Source organism: Amblyraja radiata, chromosome 19, assembly GCF_010909765.2.
Source record: "Amblyraja radiata isolate CabotCenter1 chromosome 19, sAmbRad1.1.pri, whole genome shotgun sequence".
NCBI classification, from domain to species: domain Eukaryota; kingdom Metazoa; phylum Chordata; class Chondrichthyes; order Rajiformes; family Rajidae; genus Amblyraja; species Amblyraja radiata.
The window spans coordinates 22,399,994-22,421,793 of NC_045974.1; the positions used below are offsets into that span (position 1 = coordinate 22,399,994).

Genomic DNA, 21,800 nt, shown 5'->3' on the forward strand with positions numbered 1-21,800 from the left:
AGACATCATCATCATGGCAACTAAAACGCGGTCTAACTTTAGACTCAGCTACAACCAAAGTCTAAAGTTAGACTCGCCTTAGACTTTAGTACCTCGCTACCAGAATACCAAATTTTTCTTAAACCGAGCGTCGGGTTTAGTTAGACCGAGTGGCAGGTTTAAGGTGAGTTTAAGGAAAGTCTAACTTTGCGATTAGTAGAATACAGGCCAAAGAGTTTGAGTAACTCAGCTGGGTCAGGCAGCATCTCTGGAGAACTTGATTAGGTGACGTTTTGGGTTGTTCTTCGGACTGAAGAAAGGTCCCGACCCGAAATGTCACCTATCCATGTTCTCCAGGGATACTCCCTGACCCACTGAGTTACTCCAGCACTTTGTCTATCCTTGCCAAAGATTGAATGTTAGATACAAGATATAAGAACAGGGAGAAGGAAATTTGAAATACAGACTTATGGTTATGGATTTGTCCTTGGGTTTTACTATTTGAACAGAAACAAATTCAACATATGGGATTAGAGTAGACATGTGGGCCAAGGTAAAATGAGTCATAAAGATACGAGGCAAAGGGAAATAGTTGTTTGATGGATAAATAATGAAGTTGTGTAGATTGGACCAAACCTATTTTCTTATTGTAATTTCTAAATGCAGATGATAAAGGCATTGGTGATAAGCGAATTAATAAGCAAGAGGGAATAGTTATGATCCTTAATGTCTTCCCAGTTGACATTCCTCTGTCTGAACTGCATCGGACCTGACGTGAAGAATTGGTCTCACTGGTGCTCATCAGTTTTCACAAGATCATTCACTATTTCCATTGCTTTAATCTTTGCGATGTACGGAGAAAATGTCTCCGCTGCCAAACCCCCCCCTGTTTAAAATGAACAGAAATGTTACAGAGCAGGATTGTGTGGAGAGGATTAGAAATGGCAGAAGGAAATGGAGGCTGGAGGCTACAATTGTAGCTCTCTGTCGCCCTCTTCAGTGCAAGCTATGGATATGTGGTGGAAAGATTTCACCACTGGGGGGGGGGGGTGAAAGAACGTTCTGTTTGGGAGCATTATGTACAACGGGCAAAATTGTGTCAAAGAGACATGCAAAATATTCATCCACATTGACATTATTGAAACTCGGTATCAACACCTAACCATGAAAGTATTTGTTCACGCTTTGTTTTGCAATTACATAGAATTCAAAAAGCATAACAAACGGAATAATGATTGGGAAATCCTTGTTAAGAAATTCATTTTCTTTATTGCTGCTGGGATAATGTTTAATGCACATTTAATGCAATGATCAGCCAAGAGGTATATCCAAGCTTCCTTCAGAGATGGTAACTTTAAATCTACTTTAAAACTGCGATAGGAATTACATTAATTAACAAAGTAATCGTTGGCACCAGTGATGACAAGCTGGCTTGTCAGTAGAGCCTATGTTGCATTTGAAATGGGGAAAAATACAATAGAAATATAGCTGTAATTAGTCTGTAATGCCTAGCCTTCAGATTGAATTTGAAAAGAGATTTTAAAGGATAGTCTTAACCAATGAAGCTTGTATAATGGAAGGCTGTCACTCATAGAAACATAGAAAATAGGTGCAGGAGTAGGCCATTCGGCCCTTCGAGCCAGCACTGCCATTCAATATGATCATGGCTGATCATCCAACTCGGTATCCTGTACCTGCCTTCTCTCCATACCCCCTGATACCTTTAGCCACAAGGGCCACATCTAACTTAAATATAGCCAATGATTGGCTATATTTACCTCAACTATATATACCTCAACTACCTTCTGTGGCAGAGAATTCCACAGATTCACCACTCTCTGTGTGAAAAATGTTTTTCTCATCTCGGTCCTAAAAGATTTCCCCCTTATCCTTAAACTGTGACCCCTTGTTCTGGAATTTTACGTGGACGAAGGAATTGCATATGCGGGTCAACACCGAAGATAGACACAAAATGCTGGAGTACCTCAGCGGGTCAGGCAGCATTTTTGGCGAAAAGGAATAGGTGATGTTTTGGATCGAGACTCTTCTTCAGACCTCAGTGTATCTATCCATATTCTCCAGAGATACTGCCTGACCCGCTAAGTTGCTCCAGAACTTTGTATCTTGTAAATCAATATGTGCGGTTCCTTATTTCTACATTTTGTGTTCATGCAGTTGAGTTTATAAGCTACGCAAGCAGAATATGAGATGCTGTTCCTCCAGTTTGCATGTAGACTCACTCTGGCAGTGGAGGAGGCCCAGGACAGAAAGTAAATGGCTAGCAACCAGGAACTCTAGCTGGCCCAACCAAATGTTTGGCAAAGCAGTCGCTTAGTCTGCAATTGGTCTCACTGATGCAGAGGAGACCATTTTGGGAGCATCATGTTCCCATTCCCCTCTTCTTATCGACCAGCTCTCTCCCCGTCGCCAGTCTGAAAAAGGGTCCCGAACCGAAATGTCATCAGTCCACCTCCCTCCACAGATTACTACCTGATCTGCTCAGTTTCTCCTGCGTTTTTTTTTTCCTTGGCATTTCAGGCGCGTTGTATTTTTTGTAAATGACAGTTTAATAGTGCAGTTTTTCAGAGAAGCAGCAGGTGGCATTGATTATCCTGAAACTGAAAAGTAAACGTGTTCAATTTTTTCCTTTTATCACTCTCTTTAAAAAAAACAAAACCTGACAAACGGCCATATGCTCATGGTGGAGGCAGTGGATGAAATATTGAGACAGTTTATTGGCACACTATGAGAACTGAGTTTTAATATCCTGCCTGTCTAATTAGCTGATCTCCCTGCATGTGGGTGGTAGGCAACTTTATCATTATTATATCTTGGTGTATTTAAACCATTTTGGAACTGATGTAGATTATCCATTAGAAGTTTATATGGCTGGGAAAATGTAAATTATGTAAATAATGTTGTGAGCTTTTAATGAATATTCTGATTTGAAGTTGACTTCTCGCATCTGATTACTGGTAATCTATTTGCATATCCATATGATGGAAGATATTTGGTTTAATTTACTGCTGTGTTAATCCGATTCCTTTCAGCACTGTTAAGTGAAAAAATGTTTCATAATCTTCAAGGAATAAATTGGACGTTTTTGCCCACAACATTTTCAATACGCATATTTTATCAGTAAAAATTTTTTTTAGTTTTGACCACATATTCTTCCCACGTAAAAACATGCAAAACAATTTATTCTTTTGGAAGTGATCGTTAATGAAGTATGTTTAATGACAATGTATTTTAGTTTGTAAATGCATTCGCTTATTACGATTTAACTCTTTGCAGCCAACAATATATTTGTATTTTGTTTGCTCATCATTGAAAAGTAGTAACTGGTTTGGCTTTGCAAGGGATGTTTGATTGAAACTTCTTTGTGTTTCTCTTGATGAAAGTTTTATCTCTGATGAGAAGATAAATAAAATTGCTGGCTGTATTACTGACCTATATGTTGTCTTGGCAGCTGCAGTAATGATTAACGATGAACCTCAGCCAGTGACTCCAGGGAAAATGAGTCTGCGCGCAGGAAAAGAACCATTTTATTCCCCAAGCAAAGAGGTGGTCCAGCCATCAGCCAGTCCAGGAATTAGCAGCAATCACGGTAAGAATGGCTGTAATTTTAAGAACTTTGGCAGTGTGATTATTAGTCTCACAGCCAAGATCTCTGTTCTGCTCCCTATCTAACAGTTGTTTTCAAATGCATCATACATGAGCAAGTTTAATTTTGATTAACTGTTTATAAAGGGGTTGTTATTATTGAGCTCGTATTGATTACATTCTGAATTGCTCGCCCACTAGATTTTTCATGGGATAAGGAACCATATTAAAATGCTTGCGTTTATCTTCTATGTGGGTGTCTCATTGCTGCTTCTCACCATAATTTGCAGTGTAGTTTTGAACTGCTGTGGTTTTTTTCAAACTGTCTTTTTATAAAGGTGGAAAAGTAGAATTGGTTCTGTGAAAATTACCTGCTATTCTTTTACAATGACTATAGTTGAAAACTACTTGGTAATAAATGGCTTTGGAAAGCTTGAAGCGGGAAAAGATGTTTGATAAGTGAGTTTTTTTTTAAAACTGCCCTTTAAATTCAAATAGTTTTTCTTTTGAAGAAAGCAACAGCAAAAATAGCGATGATCAGGTGAAAAGCACATACACTTTAAAAAAAAAAATACTTGGCTGGTAATTATATCAACATTTTAATGGCATGAAAATTTAAACAATGTAGTATAGTTGGATTAAAAAATTAACAATGGAATTAAAGGGGAACATTGAAATCTTTTCATACTTAGAAAAAGAATATTACCAGAAGGCTTGAGAAGCTCAGAATGTTCTCATGCAAAAGGGAAAATGGTAACAGCAGATCGAAAAGAGGGGTTTAAAATTGAGATTTCATAGCATAAGTGAACAGAAACTGATTTCATTGTCGGGGTCAGTAACCAGAGGAAAGATTTTGCAAAATATTAGCAAAAAAACCCAATGTATGATTTTTGTATCTGAACAAGTTGTTGTCTGGAAGGCACATCATGAAAATATGTTTGAAGCAATATCAGTAATACAGTAAGTTTCACAAGGGAAGTGGAACTAGAGGAATTGATTCAATGAGAAAAGACGCAGAGATTTTGTGGTAAATGCAAAGAAAGCAGGACTAATTGGGCAGATTAAGAAGCTTTTAAATAGGCACATTGATATGCAGGGAATGGAGGAATATGGATTATGTATAGGCAGATACGATTAGTTTAACTTGGCATCATGTTCGGCACAGACATTGTACACTGAAGGGCCTGTTCCTGTGTGGCACTATTCTCTGTTCTATGATTGGAGCGTTGACATCAGCATAGTTATCTGAAGGCAACCACTTATTCACTGCTCAGTGATGTCCAGAACATTCATCACCAGGTATCTTCATAACCTTGGTCCAAATATAATACAAAGGTATGAGCAAGTTAAGGTGAAGGGCCTGTTTCCATGTGATATGACTCTATGACTAGGTGTACTCTATGACAAGATACACATATGTATTGTAATGGAATGCTCTGTTTTTCTGGATGAGTGCAGCACCAACAACACTCAGGCAATTCAACAATATTCGGCATTAAGCAATCCCCTTGAAGAGGTGTCTATGCGCCATCTGTGTCTGGTTGCTACAGTTTGCACCATCTACAAAGTGCACAGTGATTACTCACTTAGGCTACTCTGAGGCATCACAAACAGATGAGCTCTGCTGCCTGTAAGCACAAGGGCAACAGGCACGAAGCAACGGCATGGTCTATAGATCCCCTTCAACATACCCCATCCTGGTTTTAGAGACAAATTGTTATTTTGTCGTCATTGTGGAGTTGAAATCTTAGAACACTGTGTCAGATTCAGATTCAAACTTTATTGTCATTGTGCAGTGTACAGTACAGAGACAACGAAATGCAGTTAGCATCTCCCTAGAAGAGCGACATAGAATATGAGCAATAAATAAATATATTTACGTGCATACAGTCATAGTAATGCAATTATTATTTTTTCCTGGTGGAAGGAGTGTCCGGGGGGGGTGATTGGCAATCACCGAGGTACAGTGTTGAGTAATGTAACAGCCACAGGGAAGAAGCTGTTCATGGACCTGCTGGTCCGGCAACGGAGAGACCTGTAGCGCCTCCCGGATGGTAGGAGGGTAAACAGTCTGTGGTTGGGGTGAGAGCAGTCCTTGACGATGCTGAGCGCCCTTCGCAGACAACGCTAGCTTTGGACCGACTCAATGGAGGGGAGTGAGGAACCGGTGATGCGTTGGGCAATTTTCACCACCCTCTGCAGTGCTTTCCGGTCGGAGACAGAGCAGTTGCCATACCATACTGTGATACAGTTGGTAAGGATGCTCTCGATGGTGCAGCGGTAGAAGTTCACCAGGATCTGAGGAGACAGATGGACCTTCTTTAGTCTCCTCAGGAAGAAAAGACGCTGGTGAGCCTTCTTGACCAGAGTTGAGGTATTGTGGGTCCAAGAGAGGTCATCGGAGATGTTGACCCCCAGAAACCTGAAGCTGGAAACACGTTCCACCACCGTCCCGTTAATGTGGATGGGGGTGTGCGTGCCGCCCCTAGACTTTCTGAAGTCTACAATGAGCTCCTTGGTCTTCTTGGAGTTAAGGGCCAGGTTGTTGTCAGCGCACCATGCTGCTAGGAGCTGGACCTCCTCCCTATAGGCCGACTCATCGTTGTTGCTGATGAGGCCAATCACCGTTGTATCATCTGCATACTTGATGATACTGTCCAACAGTACTGTGGAAGTACTCTCACCACAGGGAACTACAGCAGTTCAAGAAGATGTCTTGGCATATCTTCACAAGTACAGTACAGGGTGGGCACTAAATGATTGCCTTACCAGTGCAACCCACACCCTGACTAAGTGATTTTAAAAAGAAATGAGCGCACATTTTTTTCCCCATAATAGTAAAAGTAACACTCGCATAGAAATGTTATTCGTAATGGGATAATTTATTCTGTGTGAAAAAGGTAGATGTAATCAACATTACAAGAGGTCGAGATATCAACAGAAACAATTAATTTTGATTTAGAAGAAAAAAGCCTATCACCAAAGATAGACGCAAAGTGCTGGAGTAGCTCAGTGGGTCACGCAGCATCCCTGGAGAATAGGAATAGGTGACGTTTCAGGTCAGAATCCTTCTTCAGACTGATTCCCGAGAAGAGTTCTCACTGCCTAACTCACTGAGTTACTCCAGCACTGTGTGTCTATCTTTGGTATAAACCAGTATCTGCAGTTTCATCCCACACACAAAGCCTTTCACCAGTTATCTGATGTGATTTTTGAGCTGATTCATATTGGGTTAAGTTGAACCAACTGATTGGGGACTTTCAGCCATGATGTGGGCTAGTCAAAGTAGAAATAGGAGGATATTACAGATGAATACGTGGCTTGAAAAATGGTGCAAGGGGGAGGGATGCAAATTTTTAGGGCATTGGAACCAGTTCTGGGGGAGGTGGGACCAGTACAAACAGGACGGTCTGCACCTGGGCTGGAATGGAACCAATGTCCTTGGGGGAATGTTTGCTAGTGCTGTCGGGGAGGATTTAAACTAATGTGGCGGGGGATGGGTGCAAGAGCAGAGAGGCAGAGGGGTGTAAAATGAGGGTAGAAGCAATAGGAAGCAAGGTGAAAAGTAAAAGTGGCAGGCAGACAAATCCAGGGCAAAAATCAAACAGGGCCACTTTTCAACATAATTGTATAAGGGGTAAGAGTGTTGTAAAGACAAGCCTGAAGGCTTTGTATCTTAATTCAAGGAGCATTCGTAATAAGGTGGATGAGTTGAATGTGCAGATAGTTATTAATGAATATGATATAGTTGGGATAACGGAGACATGGCTCCAGGGTGACCAAGGCTGGGAGCTGAACATCCAGGGATATTCAATATTCAGGAGGGATAGACAAAGGAAAAGGAGGTGGGGTAGCGTTGCTGGTTAGAGAGGAGATTAACGCAATAGAAAGGAAGGACATTAGCTTGGAGGATGTGGAATCGATATGGGTAGAGCTGCAAAACACTAAGGGGCAGAAAACGCTAGTGGGAGTGGTGTACCGGCCACCTAACAGTTGCAGTGGAGTTGGGGATGGCATCAAACAGGAAATTAGAAACGCGTGCAACAAAGGTAAAACAATTATAATGGGTGACTTCAATCCACATATAGATTGGGTGAATCAAATTGGCAGGGGTACTGAGGAAGAGGATTTCTTGGAATGTATGCGGGATAGTTTTCTAAACCAACATGTAGAAGAACCAACGAGAGAGCAGGCTATTCTAGACTAGGTATTGAGTAATGAGGAAGGGTTAGTTAGCAGTCTTGTTGTGCGTGGCCCCTTGGGCAAGAGTGACCATAATATGGTTGAGTTCTTCATTAGGATGGAGAGTGACATTGTTAATTCAGAAACAAGGGTCCTGAACTTACAGAAAGGTGACTTTGAGGGTATGAGACGTGAATTGGCCAAGATAGACTGGTAAATGATTCTTAAAGGGTTGACGGTGGATATGCAATGGAAGGCATTTAAAAACTGCATGGATGAACTACAACAAGTGTTCATCCCAGTTTGGCAAAAGAATAAATTAGGGAAGGTAGTGCATCCGTGGATAACAAGGGAAATCAGGGATAGTATCAAAACAAAAGATGAAGCGTACAAATTAGCCAGAACAAGCAGCCTACCAGAGGACTGGGAGAAATTCAGAGTCCAGCAGAGGAGGACAAAAGGCTTAATTAGGAAAGGGAAAATAGATTATGAAAGAAAACTGGCAGGGAACATAAAAACTGACTGCAAAAGTTTTTATAGATATGTGAAGAGGAAAAGATTAGTTAAAACAAATGTAGGTCCCTTGCAGTCAGAAACAGGCGAATTGATCATGGGGAACAAGGACATGGCAGACCAATTGAATAACTACTTTGGTTCTGTCTTCACTAAGGAAGACATAAATAATCTGCCAGAAATAGCAAGGGACCGGGGGTTAAATGAGATGGAGGAACTGAGTGAAATCCAGGTTAGCCGGGAAGTGGTGTTAGGTAAATTGAATGGATTAAAGGCCGATAAATCCCCAGGGCCAGATAAGTTGCATCCCAGAGTACTTAAGGAAGTAGCCGCAGAAATAGTGGATGCATTAGTGATAATTTTTCAAAACTCTTTAGATTCTGGAGTAGTTCCTGAGGACTGGAGGGTAGCTAATGTAACCCCACTTTTTAAAAAGGGAGGGAGAGAGAAAACGGGTAATTACAGACCAGTTAGTCTAACATCGGTGGTGGGGAAAATTCTGGAGACAGTTATTAAAGATGGGATAGCAGCACATTTGGAAAGTGGTGAATTCATTGGACAAAGTCAGCATGGATTTATGAAAGTCAAATCATGTCTGACGAATCTTATAAACATTTTCGAGGATGTTACTAGTAGAGTGGATAAGGGAGAACCAGTGGATGTGTTATATCTGGACTTTCAGAAGGCTTTCGACAAGGTCCCACATAAGAGATTAGTATACAAACTTAAAGCACATGGTATTGGGGGTTCAGTATTGATGTGGATAGAGAACTGGCTAGCAGACAGGAAGCAAAGAGTAGGAGTAAACGGGTCCTTTTCAGAATGGCAGGCAGTGACTAGTGGGGTACCGCAAGGCTCAGTGCTGGGACCCCAGCTATTTACAATATATATTAATGATCTGGATGAGGGAATTGAATGCGACATCTCCAAGTTTGCGGATGACATGAAGCTGGGGGGCAGTGTTAGCTGTGAGGAGGATGCTAGGAGGCTGCAAGGTGACTTGGATAGGTTGGGTGAGTGGGCAAATGCATGGCAGATGCAGTACAATGTGGATAAATGTGAGGTTATCCACTTTGGTGGCAAAAACAGGAAAGTAGACTATTATCTGAATGGTGGCCGATTAGGAAAAGGGGAGATGCAACGAGACCTGGGTGTCATGGTACACCAGTCATTGAAAGTAGGAATGCAGGTGCAGCAGGCAGTGAAGAAAGCAAATGGTATGTTAGCATTCATAGCAAAAGGATTTGAGTATAAGAGCAGGGAGGTTCTACTGCAGTTGTGCAGGGTCTTGGTGAGACCACACCTGGAGTATTGCGTACATTTTTGGTCTCCTAATCTGAGGAAAGACATTCTTGCCATAGAGGGAGTACAGAGAAGGTTCACCAGACTGATTCCTGGGATGGCAGGACTTTCATATGAAGAAAGACTGGATAGACTCGGCTTGTGCACGCTGGAATTCAGAAGATTGAGGGGGGATCTTATAGAAACTTACAAAATTCTTAAGGGGTTGGACAGGCTAGATGCAGGAAGATTATTCCCGATGTTGGGGAAGTCCAGAACTAGGGGTCACAGTTTAAGGATAAGAGGGAAGTCTTTTAGGACCGAGATGAGAAAATCATTTTTTACACAGAGAGTGGTGAATTTGTGGAATTCTCTGCCACAGAAGGTAGTTGAGGCCAGTTCATTGGCTATATTTAAGAGGGAGTTAGATGTGGCCCTTGTGGCTAAAGGGATCAGGGGGTATGGAGAGAAGGCAAGGATGGGATACTGAGTTGGATGATCAGCCATGATCATATCGAATGGCGGTGCAGGCTCGAAGGGCCGAATGGCCTACTCCTGCACCTATTTTCTATGTTTCTATGTACCACATTAGATATTTTGTATGTATCTTTTTCAGTCAAATCTCTTAAAATGAAAAGTTTTGGGTACAAATTGTAACAACGCTCAGTTTTTTTGATGTGTAGAATAGAACCTCATTCCAGCAGATACTTTTTCACTCAGAGGGTGATTGGGCTCGGGAGCAAGCAGCCAGAGGAAGTAGTTGAGGCAGGTACAAGAACTAGTAAAAAAGCATTTGACAAGTACATGATTATGAAATGTTTAGAGGGATATGGACCAAATGTGGGTATATGTGGGACAAGCTTAGATGAGGCATTTTGATTGGTATGGATGAGTTGGGCAGTAGCACCTGTTTACTTTAAACTAAAGAGATACAGCACGGAAACAGGCCTTCTGCCCACCGAGTCCGGGCTGACCAGTGGTCACCCGTCCACTAGTTCTATCCTGCACACTAGGGACAATTTACATAAGCCAATTAACCGACAAACCCGCCTTCCAAAACCCTTTGGAATGTGGGAGGAAACCAGAGAAAACCCACGCTGTCACAGTGAGAACACGCAAACTCCGTACAGACAGCACCCGTAGTCAGGATCGAACCTGGGTCTCTGGCGCTGTGAGACAGCCATTCTACCGCTGCATTCTACTTATACAGCTCAGAAATTAGGTGGCACAGTGGCACAAGAGGCAGAGGCTGCCTCTTGTGCCACTGTGCCACCTAATTTCTGAGCTGTATAAGTCTATGACTTCATGAGAAGCATTTTTATACATTTGGCATGGATGAGTTTTATTTGTAACCATATGGTACTGCAGATGCAGAAACATTTGTAGCAGTGACTAGAGAGATAATGTAAGTATTTATACTGCAGTTGGCTCCAAGCCATAATTTGTCAAAGACCAGGAACATTTAAATTGAGAATCGTTGTAATTCATTCTAATGGATTGAGCCCTGATGTGGGCAGTGGTTCAATGGGGAACAGCTGTCCTCTGCTGTATTCAGTCACTATTCATTGACTTGCACATTTGTGCAATGGAACATAGAATCTTAGAACGTGCCGGAAGTTAAATGCTGGTGAATCCGACCTTCTGCACTGTCATTAGACTTGCCAGAAATATCAACTGTACAATTAGCAACCTAATTCATTATTGAATATGGAGAGGGAATTGAGTTGTATGGGGCTTGTTACAAGTGGTGCGCCTTTGGGTTTGGTGCTAGGCCCATTGTTGTTTGTGGTTCATAACAAGAATTTAGACAAGAATGTGCAAGGCATTATTATTAGGTTTTCTAATGATACCAAAGTAGGTGGTATTGTGGACAGTGAAAAGAGTTATCAAATCTTATGGCAGGATCTTGATCAAGTGGGCTGAACAATGACGAATGGAAATCAGTGCAGATATGTGCAAGGTGTTTCATTTTTGGAAGTCAAACCAGGACAGGACCTTCGCAGTGGATGGTGCTGCTCTAGTGAGTATTGTAAAGCAGGGGAATCTATGAGGATAGGTGCACAATTCCCTGAAAGTGGTGTCACGAATAGAGAGGGTTGTAAAGATGGCTTTTGGTACATTGGTTCAACAGTCAGTGTATGGAGTATATAAGTTGGGACATTTTGTTACAGTTGTACAAGATGTTCATGTGGCTGCATTTGGAGTATTGTGTTCAGTTTTGATCATTCTCCAAGAGGAAGGATGTCATTAAGCTGGAAAGAGTACAGAGAAGATTTAGGCGGATATTGCCAGGACTCTCTTCCTTATTGAACCTCTGCCCATAACAAAGCTCAATGTAGTCAAATTAAAATGAAAAGGAGGGACTTCATTGAAACTTACCAAATAGTGAAAGGCCTGGATAGAATGGATGTGGAGGGGTCTGAAGAAGGGTTTCAGCCCGAAACGTTGCCTATTACCTTCGCTCTATAGATGCTGCTGCACCCGCTGAGTTTCTCCAGCACTTTTGTCTACCTTCGATTTTCCAGCATCTGCAGTTCCTTCTTGAACATGGATGTGGAGAAGATATTTCTACTCGTGGGAGAATCTAGGACCAGAGGTCATAGCCTCAGAATAAAAGGACATACCTTTAGAAAGGAGATGAGGAGGATTTATTTTTTTTGTCGGTAGTGAATCTGTGGAATTCATTGCCGCAGACTGCTGTGGAGGCCAAGTCAATTTATATATTTAAGTTGAAGATTGACAGATTCTTGATTACTCAGGATGTCGGGGGTAATGGGGAGAAGGTAGGAGAATGAGGTTGAAATGGAAAGATAGATCACCATGATTGAATGGTGGATTAGACTTGATGGGCAGAATTGCCTAATTCTGGTCTTTTTACTTTTAACATGGTCATTGCTTTGCACAGTTTAACTGGTAATGTTTCTGCAAATATCAAATGATCTGCTAGATGGCAGCAGAGGTTGAGAGATCATTGTTTCATTTTAAGAGTGAATCTTCAATGAGGTGATTTTTCTCCACTGGAAATAACTGTTGAAAATTATATTTTACTCTTCTCGTCACAATTTATTATCTTTCTCTTCCTGATAGTGGCTGCATTTGTGGAAGTTGGTGGAGAGGGCAGTGTTGATTGTCAAGGGAAAGAATAGGAAGTCATTTTCTTACTTGTTCTCACTTCTGCAACCCCTCCTTCCACCTGCCTCTCATCACCTTGTTTTCGACGTCCCTAATCTGGAACTCTTTCTTTCGCACTCTCGGTCTGCCTCTTTGAGCTTGGTTATTTCTCTCTTCTTATCTTTTATGTGGCCAGTCCCTCGGGTTCAAGACTGACTTCCTTTGATATCAGTTCCATAGGTTCTGAGAAGGCTGAAATTTACACAAATTGGGCAAAAAGTGGGTGAGTGAGTGGATAGATTACGTGCAGTTACATGCACAGGGCCTCTGTGTGCTTTGCATAGAATTAATTTCTTAATCCACAATGTTCTCCCCACGTTGAGCAGTTGTAGGCCCAGGATCTCCGTGAGTTAGTGGAAATATTGCAAAGTTACTTTGTGCTTATAAGCCAATCCTTCAACCAAATCCTCTCAGTCACTGCACTACAACCAGCTCATTGCAGTCACATAACATGCCATCCACTGCACTAGTCAGTATACCCCAGTCACTGCAGTGCAGTCGGCACATTCCAAGCCTTTTCGGCTCATGCCCGTCTTTCACTGCTTCGCGCAGCAAGCAGGGCTCTCTTGTGTCCCCATTTCCCTTCCTGCACATCATAGCATGCGCCTGATCACCTCCTCCCATGGCTCTTTCTCTCTCTGCCTGAGTGATACATCCCTTGAATTGTTTTGCATCCAGTCTTTAGAAGCTGCCTGATTCTGATTACTGAATTCTTCTACTTAAGGTGCCCTGTCATTGACACTGAATTTTCTGAACGGAATTATGAACAACATCGTTTTGTTAAATCGTGACTAATGTACAAATCAAGTTATTTTTCTTTTTCGTATGTGTTGGTAACTCAGTGAACGGTATTGCATAAACTCTGCTGCTATGGTTACAGATTAGGATGAGTCAGGACTGGAATGACATCTGACTCATCTGATCATGTGGACCATAATTCAAAAAGCATTTATCTGTAGGATACTGATCCTTTGTTGATGCAAGGTTGTACTTTAAATAGTCTCTGCAGCATCCCCCCCCCCCTCCTTCCTCAGTACCTTCCTGTCTGGACCAGCTTGGAAAAGAAAATGCTGTCTCTGTCTAAAGATCAGTTGTCGCCTAGCCCCTGATTACAGCATTGGTTTCATTCAGACACATTGATTGTTCTTGTCCCATTTGGGCCTTGGTCGTCTCACAGAGGAAAGAGCAGCAGGAGGGAGGATAACTGGCAGGCGTTGGATGTGAAAGTAGATCTGTGCAGCAAGTGAATCAGAGACATTAAGAAATCCAAATCTCTCAAGGTGAGCAGCAGAGTTGAAGAGTCCAGAATTGGGCCCAGAGTAAAGAAGTTAACACAAAATGAACTAAAAGTAAGCATCATAACCCCGGTTGTTCATAGAGCACAGACACAAAATGGTGGAGTAACTCAGCAAGAATATGGCTAAGTGATATTTTGGGTCAGGACCCTTCGTCAGATTCTAAAGAAGGGTCCCGTCCCACCCGAAACGTCGCCAACCCATGTTCTTCAGGCATGCTGCCTGACCAGCTGAGTTACTCCACCATTTTGTGTCTTTCCTTGGTGAATCAGCATCTGCAGTTCCTTGTTTCTACTTGATAATAAAGTTACCACACTCCCTCCTTCCTTTCAGCCTCTATCAGTGATCCATATTTTTAACAAATAGGTACAGGATACAGCTTATCACATTATTAATTGTGGCAGCATTTTGACCTAACACTTAGCTTGTTTTACTCCCAATATTTGCCCACTCAAGCTACTTATTTTTACTGTATGTCGTTTTTTTTAAAATTTCCTTTCCTTCCTTAAGGGCCTGCCTCACTTTCACGACTTAATTCACGATCTCTGCTGAGTTTGCCCTTGACTCGTACTCGCAGCATGGTCATAGGAGGTGGTAGGTAGGTCGTAGCAGGCCATGATGCTAGCCGTAGGTACTCGTGGCATCAAGTAGGTCGGGGCGTTTTTTCTAGCATGATGAAAAATGTCCAGGAGTAAAAAAGGTCTTGAATTAGGTCGTGTAAGTGGGACAGGCCCTTTAGTGTTTGTGTGTTTCTTCACGCTGCTGCAATAGCACCTCAGCATGCGCAGATGTCTGAATTGTCAACCAACTCGTGTTTATCCACTCATGCTGCCAGACCCATGTGAAGAGATTTTTCTGCTTCTATTCTCTCAAATGTTTTTTTCTTTGGATTTCAGTCCAAGCAGGGCATTGAAAACAATGCATCGTGTGGTGAATGCAGTTTGTCTTATATCTGTGCCCACCTGTAGGTAGACTTAACTACCACAATAGTAGAGAAATTGTCACATCAGGAATAATTTAGATAAATGTACAAGGTTACATTTTCAATTGGCGATATTATATTGTAGGAATTGGGAAGATATTGCTCCATGTCGACACATTATGGACCATTCTAACTTGCAGCAAATACTGTCAAGCGTGTCAAAATGAAATGGTTCCCTGTTTCTAAACGAGCTGCAGTATGGTCACATTTCAAAAATTGGCCAAATGATGAGCAAGGTTGCTATTTGGCTCAATTGTTTTGCCATCGTCTAGTTTATTGCCAAAAAACATTTGATTTAGTTTTTATTTTAGTTTAGAGATACAGCTTGGAAACAGGCCCTTCAGCCCACCGAGTCCGCGCCGACCAGCGATCCCCACCCACTAACACTATCCTACACACTAGAGACAATTTACAATTTTACCAAAGCCAATTAACCCGCAAACCTGTACTTCCTTGGAGTGTGGGAGGAAACTGGAGCACCTAGATAAAACCCACGCAGGTCACGGGGAGACCCTGTACAGACTGCACCCGCAGATGATTGTATATTAATACTGACCAATGGAATGCGACTCTTCTAGTTGAAAGCATTGTGAAAAATGAGTTTATTTTAAGTTGCTGCAAGCATTCTTTCCATAGCAACAGTGTATTTATTTTAATGCTCCTGCAGTCCAGAATGTTCATAATAAGTAGTGACTGTGGCAAGGTTTCCACTGGAATTCACCAATGCTTATTTTCTAAAACAACTGCTCTGATTCTCTATGGACTGTCGCTAACTTGCAGAAAAATGACTTACTTTAGGCTGTTGAGGAACAAAATATCATACAGAAACATGTCTATGTATTGGAAAGAGGAACAGTTTGGGGCAGCATTGTCGTGCAGTGATAGAGTTGCTGCCTTACTGTGCCAGAGACCCTGGTTCGATCCTGACTATGAGTGCTGTCTGTACGGAGTTTGTACATTCCCCCTGTGATCATATGGGTTTTTCTGGGTGCATTGGTTTCCTCTCACACTCCAAAGATGTACAGGTTGGTAGGTTAATTGGCTACAGTAAAAATGTCAATTATTCCTAGTGTATAGGACAGTGTTAGTGCTGATTGCAGTGTTGATTGCTGGTCGCCATGGACTCAGTGGGCCAAAGGACCTGTTTCTGTGCTATATGTCTAAAGTCAAACGTTTCACATGCATTTTTAAATCAGAAGCATATAAACTGTTAAATATCATTGTCAATTTTGACACAAATTGGGAAATACTTTGGCCTTTACAGTGGCTGAAGATGTAAAATAAAATCTGCCGCTGAAGTTGTATCTCCTCATTGTATTTTGTATACCATTGCTTGGAGTAAAACTAAATGCCTCTTTTGAGAAGCTGTAGTTGGGTTTGGTAAAGCTATTGTTCGGAGAAGTTGTTTTGTATTGTATTGTATTGTATTGTATTTTTTAATGACCACACAGCCAGGCTGGTGGAATTTGTTCTCAGTACAGCTCGATACAGGTTCCAACATTTCATCAAACATTCAACTCGTAACGTAGATATACATACAAACAGACACATTTCATAATACATAAGGGCCATGCTTATTCGTATTTCCTCACCGTACGGAGTTTAAAAAGTTAATTGCGGTAGGAATGAAACTGTTTTTGAAACGGGTTGTTTTGGAGGCAATTGACCTATCAGTCATTATAGTTTTACCTTTAATTAAAGAAAATCTTCAGATCAAATTGCAAATTTATTCCAGTGGAAAAGGGAGTATAATCTGATCCCTGACTTTGTCGTACTGTTGTGGAAACATGGATTGGAGCACACTAAATGGATTGCCGATGATGATTTTGTGTTGTGTAAGAATTTTATAAAGTTTCCTGAAACTTGGTGCCCAGAACTGCACAATACTCTAAATGCAGTCTCACCAATGTCTTGTGCAACTGCAAGATGACCTGCCAACTTCTATACTCAATACATTGGATGAAGGCCAATGTATCAAAAGTCTTTTTGACCACCTTATCTAACTGCAACTCGACCTTCAAGGAACCACGCACCTGCACTCCTAGATCCCTCTGCTCTACAACTGCCCCCAGAGCCCAAGCATTCACTGTGTAGGTCCTGCCCATGTTTGACATCCCAAAATGCAACACCTCCCATTTCTCTGTATGTTCCCTCTGTGTGCCACGTTATTCTATGCTGTTCTATTCTACGATTCTCACATAATTTCTTCAACATCTGTTACATACTTATGTTAAATTATACTGTTGCAAATCATTGTCAGTTCAAGGAACAGTATTTTTTAATTATTAAAAAGGTTTGGGTGACTGGAGAAGTCTGTCTGAAGAAGAGTCCCAACCCGAAACGTCACCCATCCTTTTTCTCCAGAGATGCTGCCTGATCCGTAGTTAACCCAGCACTTTGTGTCAAATTTAGCAAACTAAAATGATACTTTCAGAGGGAAAAAAACGTATGCAATTACTTCCATTTTGTCTATAGTCGTGGTTTAATTCATTTTATAGTTGACCACCCTTTTTTTGTTGTACCTTTTTTCTTCAGTTTCTTGAACAATTCAGAATAATATCACAAGATTCTCAACCTCCAAGAAATTATACTACCTGTATTGGTAATCTTTATCTTGTTTAGCTGTTGCTAGGTTACATCAATATTAACAAATGCTAATCCATGCCAACGTTGTTATAATGGTGAATGAATAGAGGCAATCCATCCATTAAAAGTATCTCATTATTTTTGTTCTCGGGCTTTTAATAATGAATATATTATTTTCCACTTCTAGATCCTTTTCATTGGTAATTAGTTTTTCTTTGTTCTGTAGTGCATTTGCTGTTTCAGATGTTTCAAGAGCAACCAATATGATCCTGAAGGATTTTGAATTTGACCATTTGTATTTTACTGTGGCATAGTAAACCGTCAAGCAAAATTTCATGTTCAGTATGACATGGAAGGTAATATAAAAATGAGTTAAAATTCTTCCAATTTGAACTCTGCAAAAACGAACATTTAAGAGTTATTTGTCATATGCAATGGATAGAGAATCATAGAGTGATACCATGTGGAAACAGGGCCAACTCGCCACACCGGCCAACAATGTCCCAACTACACCAGTCCCTGCGCTTGGTCCATATCCCTCCAAACTTGTCCCATCCATGTACCTGTCTAACTGTTTCGTAAATGATGGGATAGTCCCAGCCTCAACTACCTCCTCTGGCAGCTTGTTCCATACACCCATCACCCTTTGTGTGAAAAAGTTATTCCTCGGATTCCTATTAAAATTTTCCCCTTCACCTTGAACCTTTGTCCTCTGATCCTTGATTCCCCTACTCTGGGCAAAAGATTCTGTGCATCTATCCGATCTATTCCTCTCATGATTTTGTATACCTCTATAAGATCTCCCCTCATTCTCCTCCGCCCAATGGAATAGAGACCCAGCCTACACAATCTCTCCCTATAGCTCACACCCTCTAGTCCTGGCAAAATCCTCGTAAATCTTTTCTGAACCCTTTCAAGCTTGACAATATCTTTCCTATAACATGGTGCCCAGAACTGAACACAATATTCTAAATACGGTCTCACCAAAGTCTTATACAACTGCAACATGACCTCCCATATTCTATACTCAAGAGCCTTTTTGACCACCTTATTTACCTGCGACTCGACCTTCAAGGAACCATGCACCTGTACTCCTAGATCCCTCTGCTCTACAACACTACCCAGAAGCCAACCATTTACTGTGTACGTCCTGCCCTTGTTCGACATCCCGAAATGCAACACCTCACACTTCTCTGTATTAAATTCCATCAACCATTCCTCTGCCCACGTGGTTAATCGATCCAGATCCTGCTGCAATTATTCACAACCATATTCACTGTCTGCAAAACCACTAAACTTTGTATCATCAGAAAACTTGCTAATCTTGCCCTGGGTACACAAAATTGCTGGGGAAACTCAGCGGGTGCAGCAGCATCTATGGAGCGAAGGAAATAGGCGACGTTTCGGGCCGAAACCCTTCTTCAGACCTAATCTTGCCCTGTATGTCCTCATCCAAATCATTGATGCAGATGACAAACAGTAAAGGGCCCAGCACCGAACCCCGAGTCACACCACTAATCACAGGCATCCAGTCTGAGAAGCAACCTTCCACCATTACCTTCTGATTCCTTCCATGGAGCCAATTTGCAATCCATTCAGCTATCTCTCCTTGGATCCCATGCGATCTAACCTTCCAGAGCAGCCTACCATACGGAACCTTGTCGAACGCCTTGCTGAAGTCCATGTACACAACATCTACGGCTCTGCCCTCATCAACCTTTTTGGTCACGTCTTCAAAAAAATCAACCAGTTTTGTGAGACATCACCTCTCATGTACAAAACTATGCTGACTATCCCTAATCAGCCCTTGCCCATCCAAATGCCTGTGTAACCTATCCCTCAGAATACTCTCCAGTAACTTACCTACTACAGATGTTAAGCTCGCCGGCCTATAGTTCCCAGCAATTTCCCTGCAGCCTTCTTGAAAAGAGGCACAACATTTGCCACCCTCCAGTCTTCCGGCACCTCTCTTGTATTTAAGGACGACTCGTAAATTTCAACCAGGGCTCCCGCAATTTCCTCTCTAGTTTCCCACAATTTCCTCGGATATATCAGATCAGGCCCTGGAGATTTGCCTACCTTCAAACACGACAGTACCTTCAGTAGTTCTTCGACAATAACCCTGACTGCTCTCAAGACACTTCCAGTGACTGCTCCAATTTCCTCTGTCCTATTGTCTTTCTCCTCGGTAAATACAGAGGAGAAATACTAATTTAAGACCTTGCCCATCTCCTGTGGCTCCACACAGAGATTCCTGAGAGATCCCACTATCTCTAGTTGCCCTTATCCCCCTTAAAATCTTATAAAATTAAAAAATATTTTGGGATTGTCCTTAATGCTACCCGCTAGAGCTATCTTCTGGCTTCTTTTTGCCCTTCCGATTTCCTTTTTTAGTTTACTCCTTAATTCCCAAAACTCCTCCAGAGATACACTTAATCCCGGCTGCCTATACCTGTCCTATGCATCCTTCTTGTTTTTGACTAACGTCTCAATTTCCCTCGTCAGCCAAGCTTCCTTACTTTTGCCTGCTTTGCCCTTCACTCTAACGGGGACGTACACATCCTGAGCTCTCTTCAGTACACTGGCTCCAGTCAACTTGAGTAAGACCTTCTCTCATAACCTCAAAGTTGGCCATACCCCACTTGAGCATTTTAACGTGTGGACCCTCTCCGTCCCTATCCATAACTATCTTAAACCTAATCGAACTGTGCTCACTGGTCCCAAAAGGCTCCTCCACAAACACTTCATTAACTTGCCCTTCCCAATTTCCCGATACTAGATCCAGCGTTGCCCTCTCACGTGTTGGGCCCTCCACATACTGCTTAAGAAAACTATCCTGAACACTTTTGAGGAATTGCACCACATCAGACCACTTCATGCTATGATTTTCCCACTCAATATTGGGAAAGTTAAAATCCTCTACTACAACAACCTTATATGACCTGCAGCTGTGTGCAATCTCCCGCCACATTTGTTCTTCTAATTCCCGTTGACTATTCATGGGCCTGTAATACACCCCCAACAATATGATCATCCCTTTCTTGTTCCTCAGCTCCATCCATATACGGAGCCTCACTAGACGAACCATCCGTAATGTCACGTCTGAACACAGCCGTGACATCTTCCTTAACCAACAATGCAACCCCCCCACCCCTCTTCTTTTTCCCTCACCCCTGTCTCTCCTGAAGCTCCTGTACCCCGGAACATTGAGCTGCCAGTCCTGCCCCTCCCTTAACCAGGTTTCAGTCATGGCTACAATGTCCCAGTCACTCGTACCTATCCATGCCCTAAGCTCATCTGCCTTACCCGTCAGGCCCCTTGCATTAAAATATGTGCAGTTTAAACCAACTCTCCTTCCTCGCTCAACACCTTTCACCTGCCTATTCTGTCCACTAACCTTTCCCGCACCATCCTCCATACCAACTTCTAGCCTCTCACGTGCCTCTGTCCTGCACGAGATCCCACCCCCCCCTGCCAATCTAGTTTAAACCCTCCCGTGTAGCATTAGCAAACCTTCCCGTTAAGATGTTGGTCCCCCTCCAGTTTAGGTGCAATCCGTCCCTTTTATACAGGTCACCCCTGTCCCAGAAGAGAACCCAATTATCCAGAAATCTGAATCCCTGCCACCTGCACCAACTCCTCAGCCACACATTCATTTCCCCTATCTTCCTATTCTTACCTTCACTGGCACGAGGTACTCGAGGTACTGGAAGCAATCCTGAAATCACTATTCTGCAGGTCCTGCTTTTCAGTCTTCTACCCAATAGAGTAAATTCTTGTTCCTCTTCCGACCTATATCATTTGTGCCGACATGAACAACAACCTCCGGTTGCTCCCCGTCTTGAGGATGCCGTGCAGCCGCTCCAAGACGTCCTGGACCCTGGCACCAGGGAGGCAACACACCATCCTGGAGTCTCACCTGCTGCTGCAGAATCTCCTATCCGCACCTCTGACGATGGAGTCTCCCACCACTATGGCTCTGCCTGACGTCACTCTTCCCCGTTGAGCCGCGGCACAAGAGTTGGAATCACAGCCCTGGCTACCACTCAATCTTGTCGTGTCATCCGCTCCCAAGAGGGTGTACCTGTTTTCAGTAGGTATAGTCACCAGGGTCTCCTGCACTCCACTCTTACTCACAGTCACCCACCTTCACTCTTCCTGCATCCTTGGTGTGACAATCTCACTGTAGGTCTTGTCCAGGAAACTCT

General features: G+C 42.4%; 1 protein-coding gene across 9 annotated transcripts in view; it reads left to right on the forward strand.

Annotated features, from left to right (window-relative positions):
* Nucleotides 1–21,800, forward strand: part of osbpl8 (oxysterol binding protein like 8) — a 169,847-nt gene that overhangs the window by 78,603 nt on the left and 69,444 nt on the right. For all 9 annotated transcript variants that reach the window (XM_033037977.1, XM_033037978.1, XM_033037989.1 and 6 more), the window contains one exon: nucleotides 3,449–3,586. In XM_033037977.1, the coding sequence (XP_032893868.1) occupies nucleotides 3,449–3,586 (138 nt within the window). The remainder of the gene's footprint in view (nucleotides 1–3,448; nucleotides 3,587–21,800) is intronic.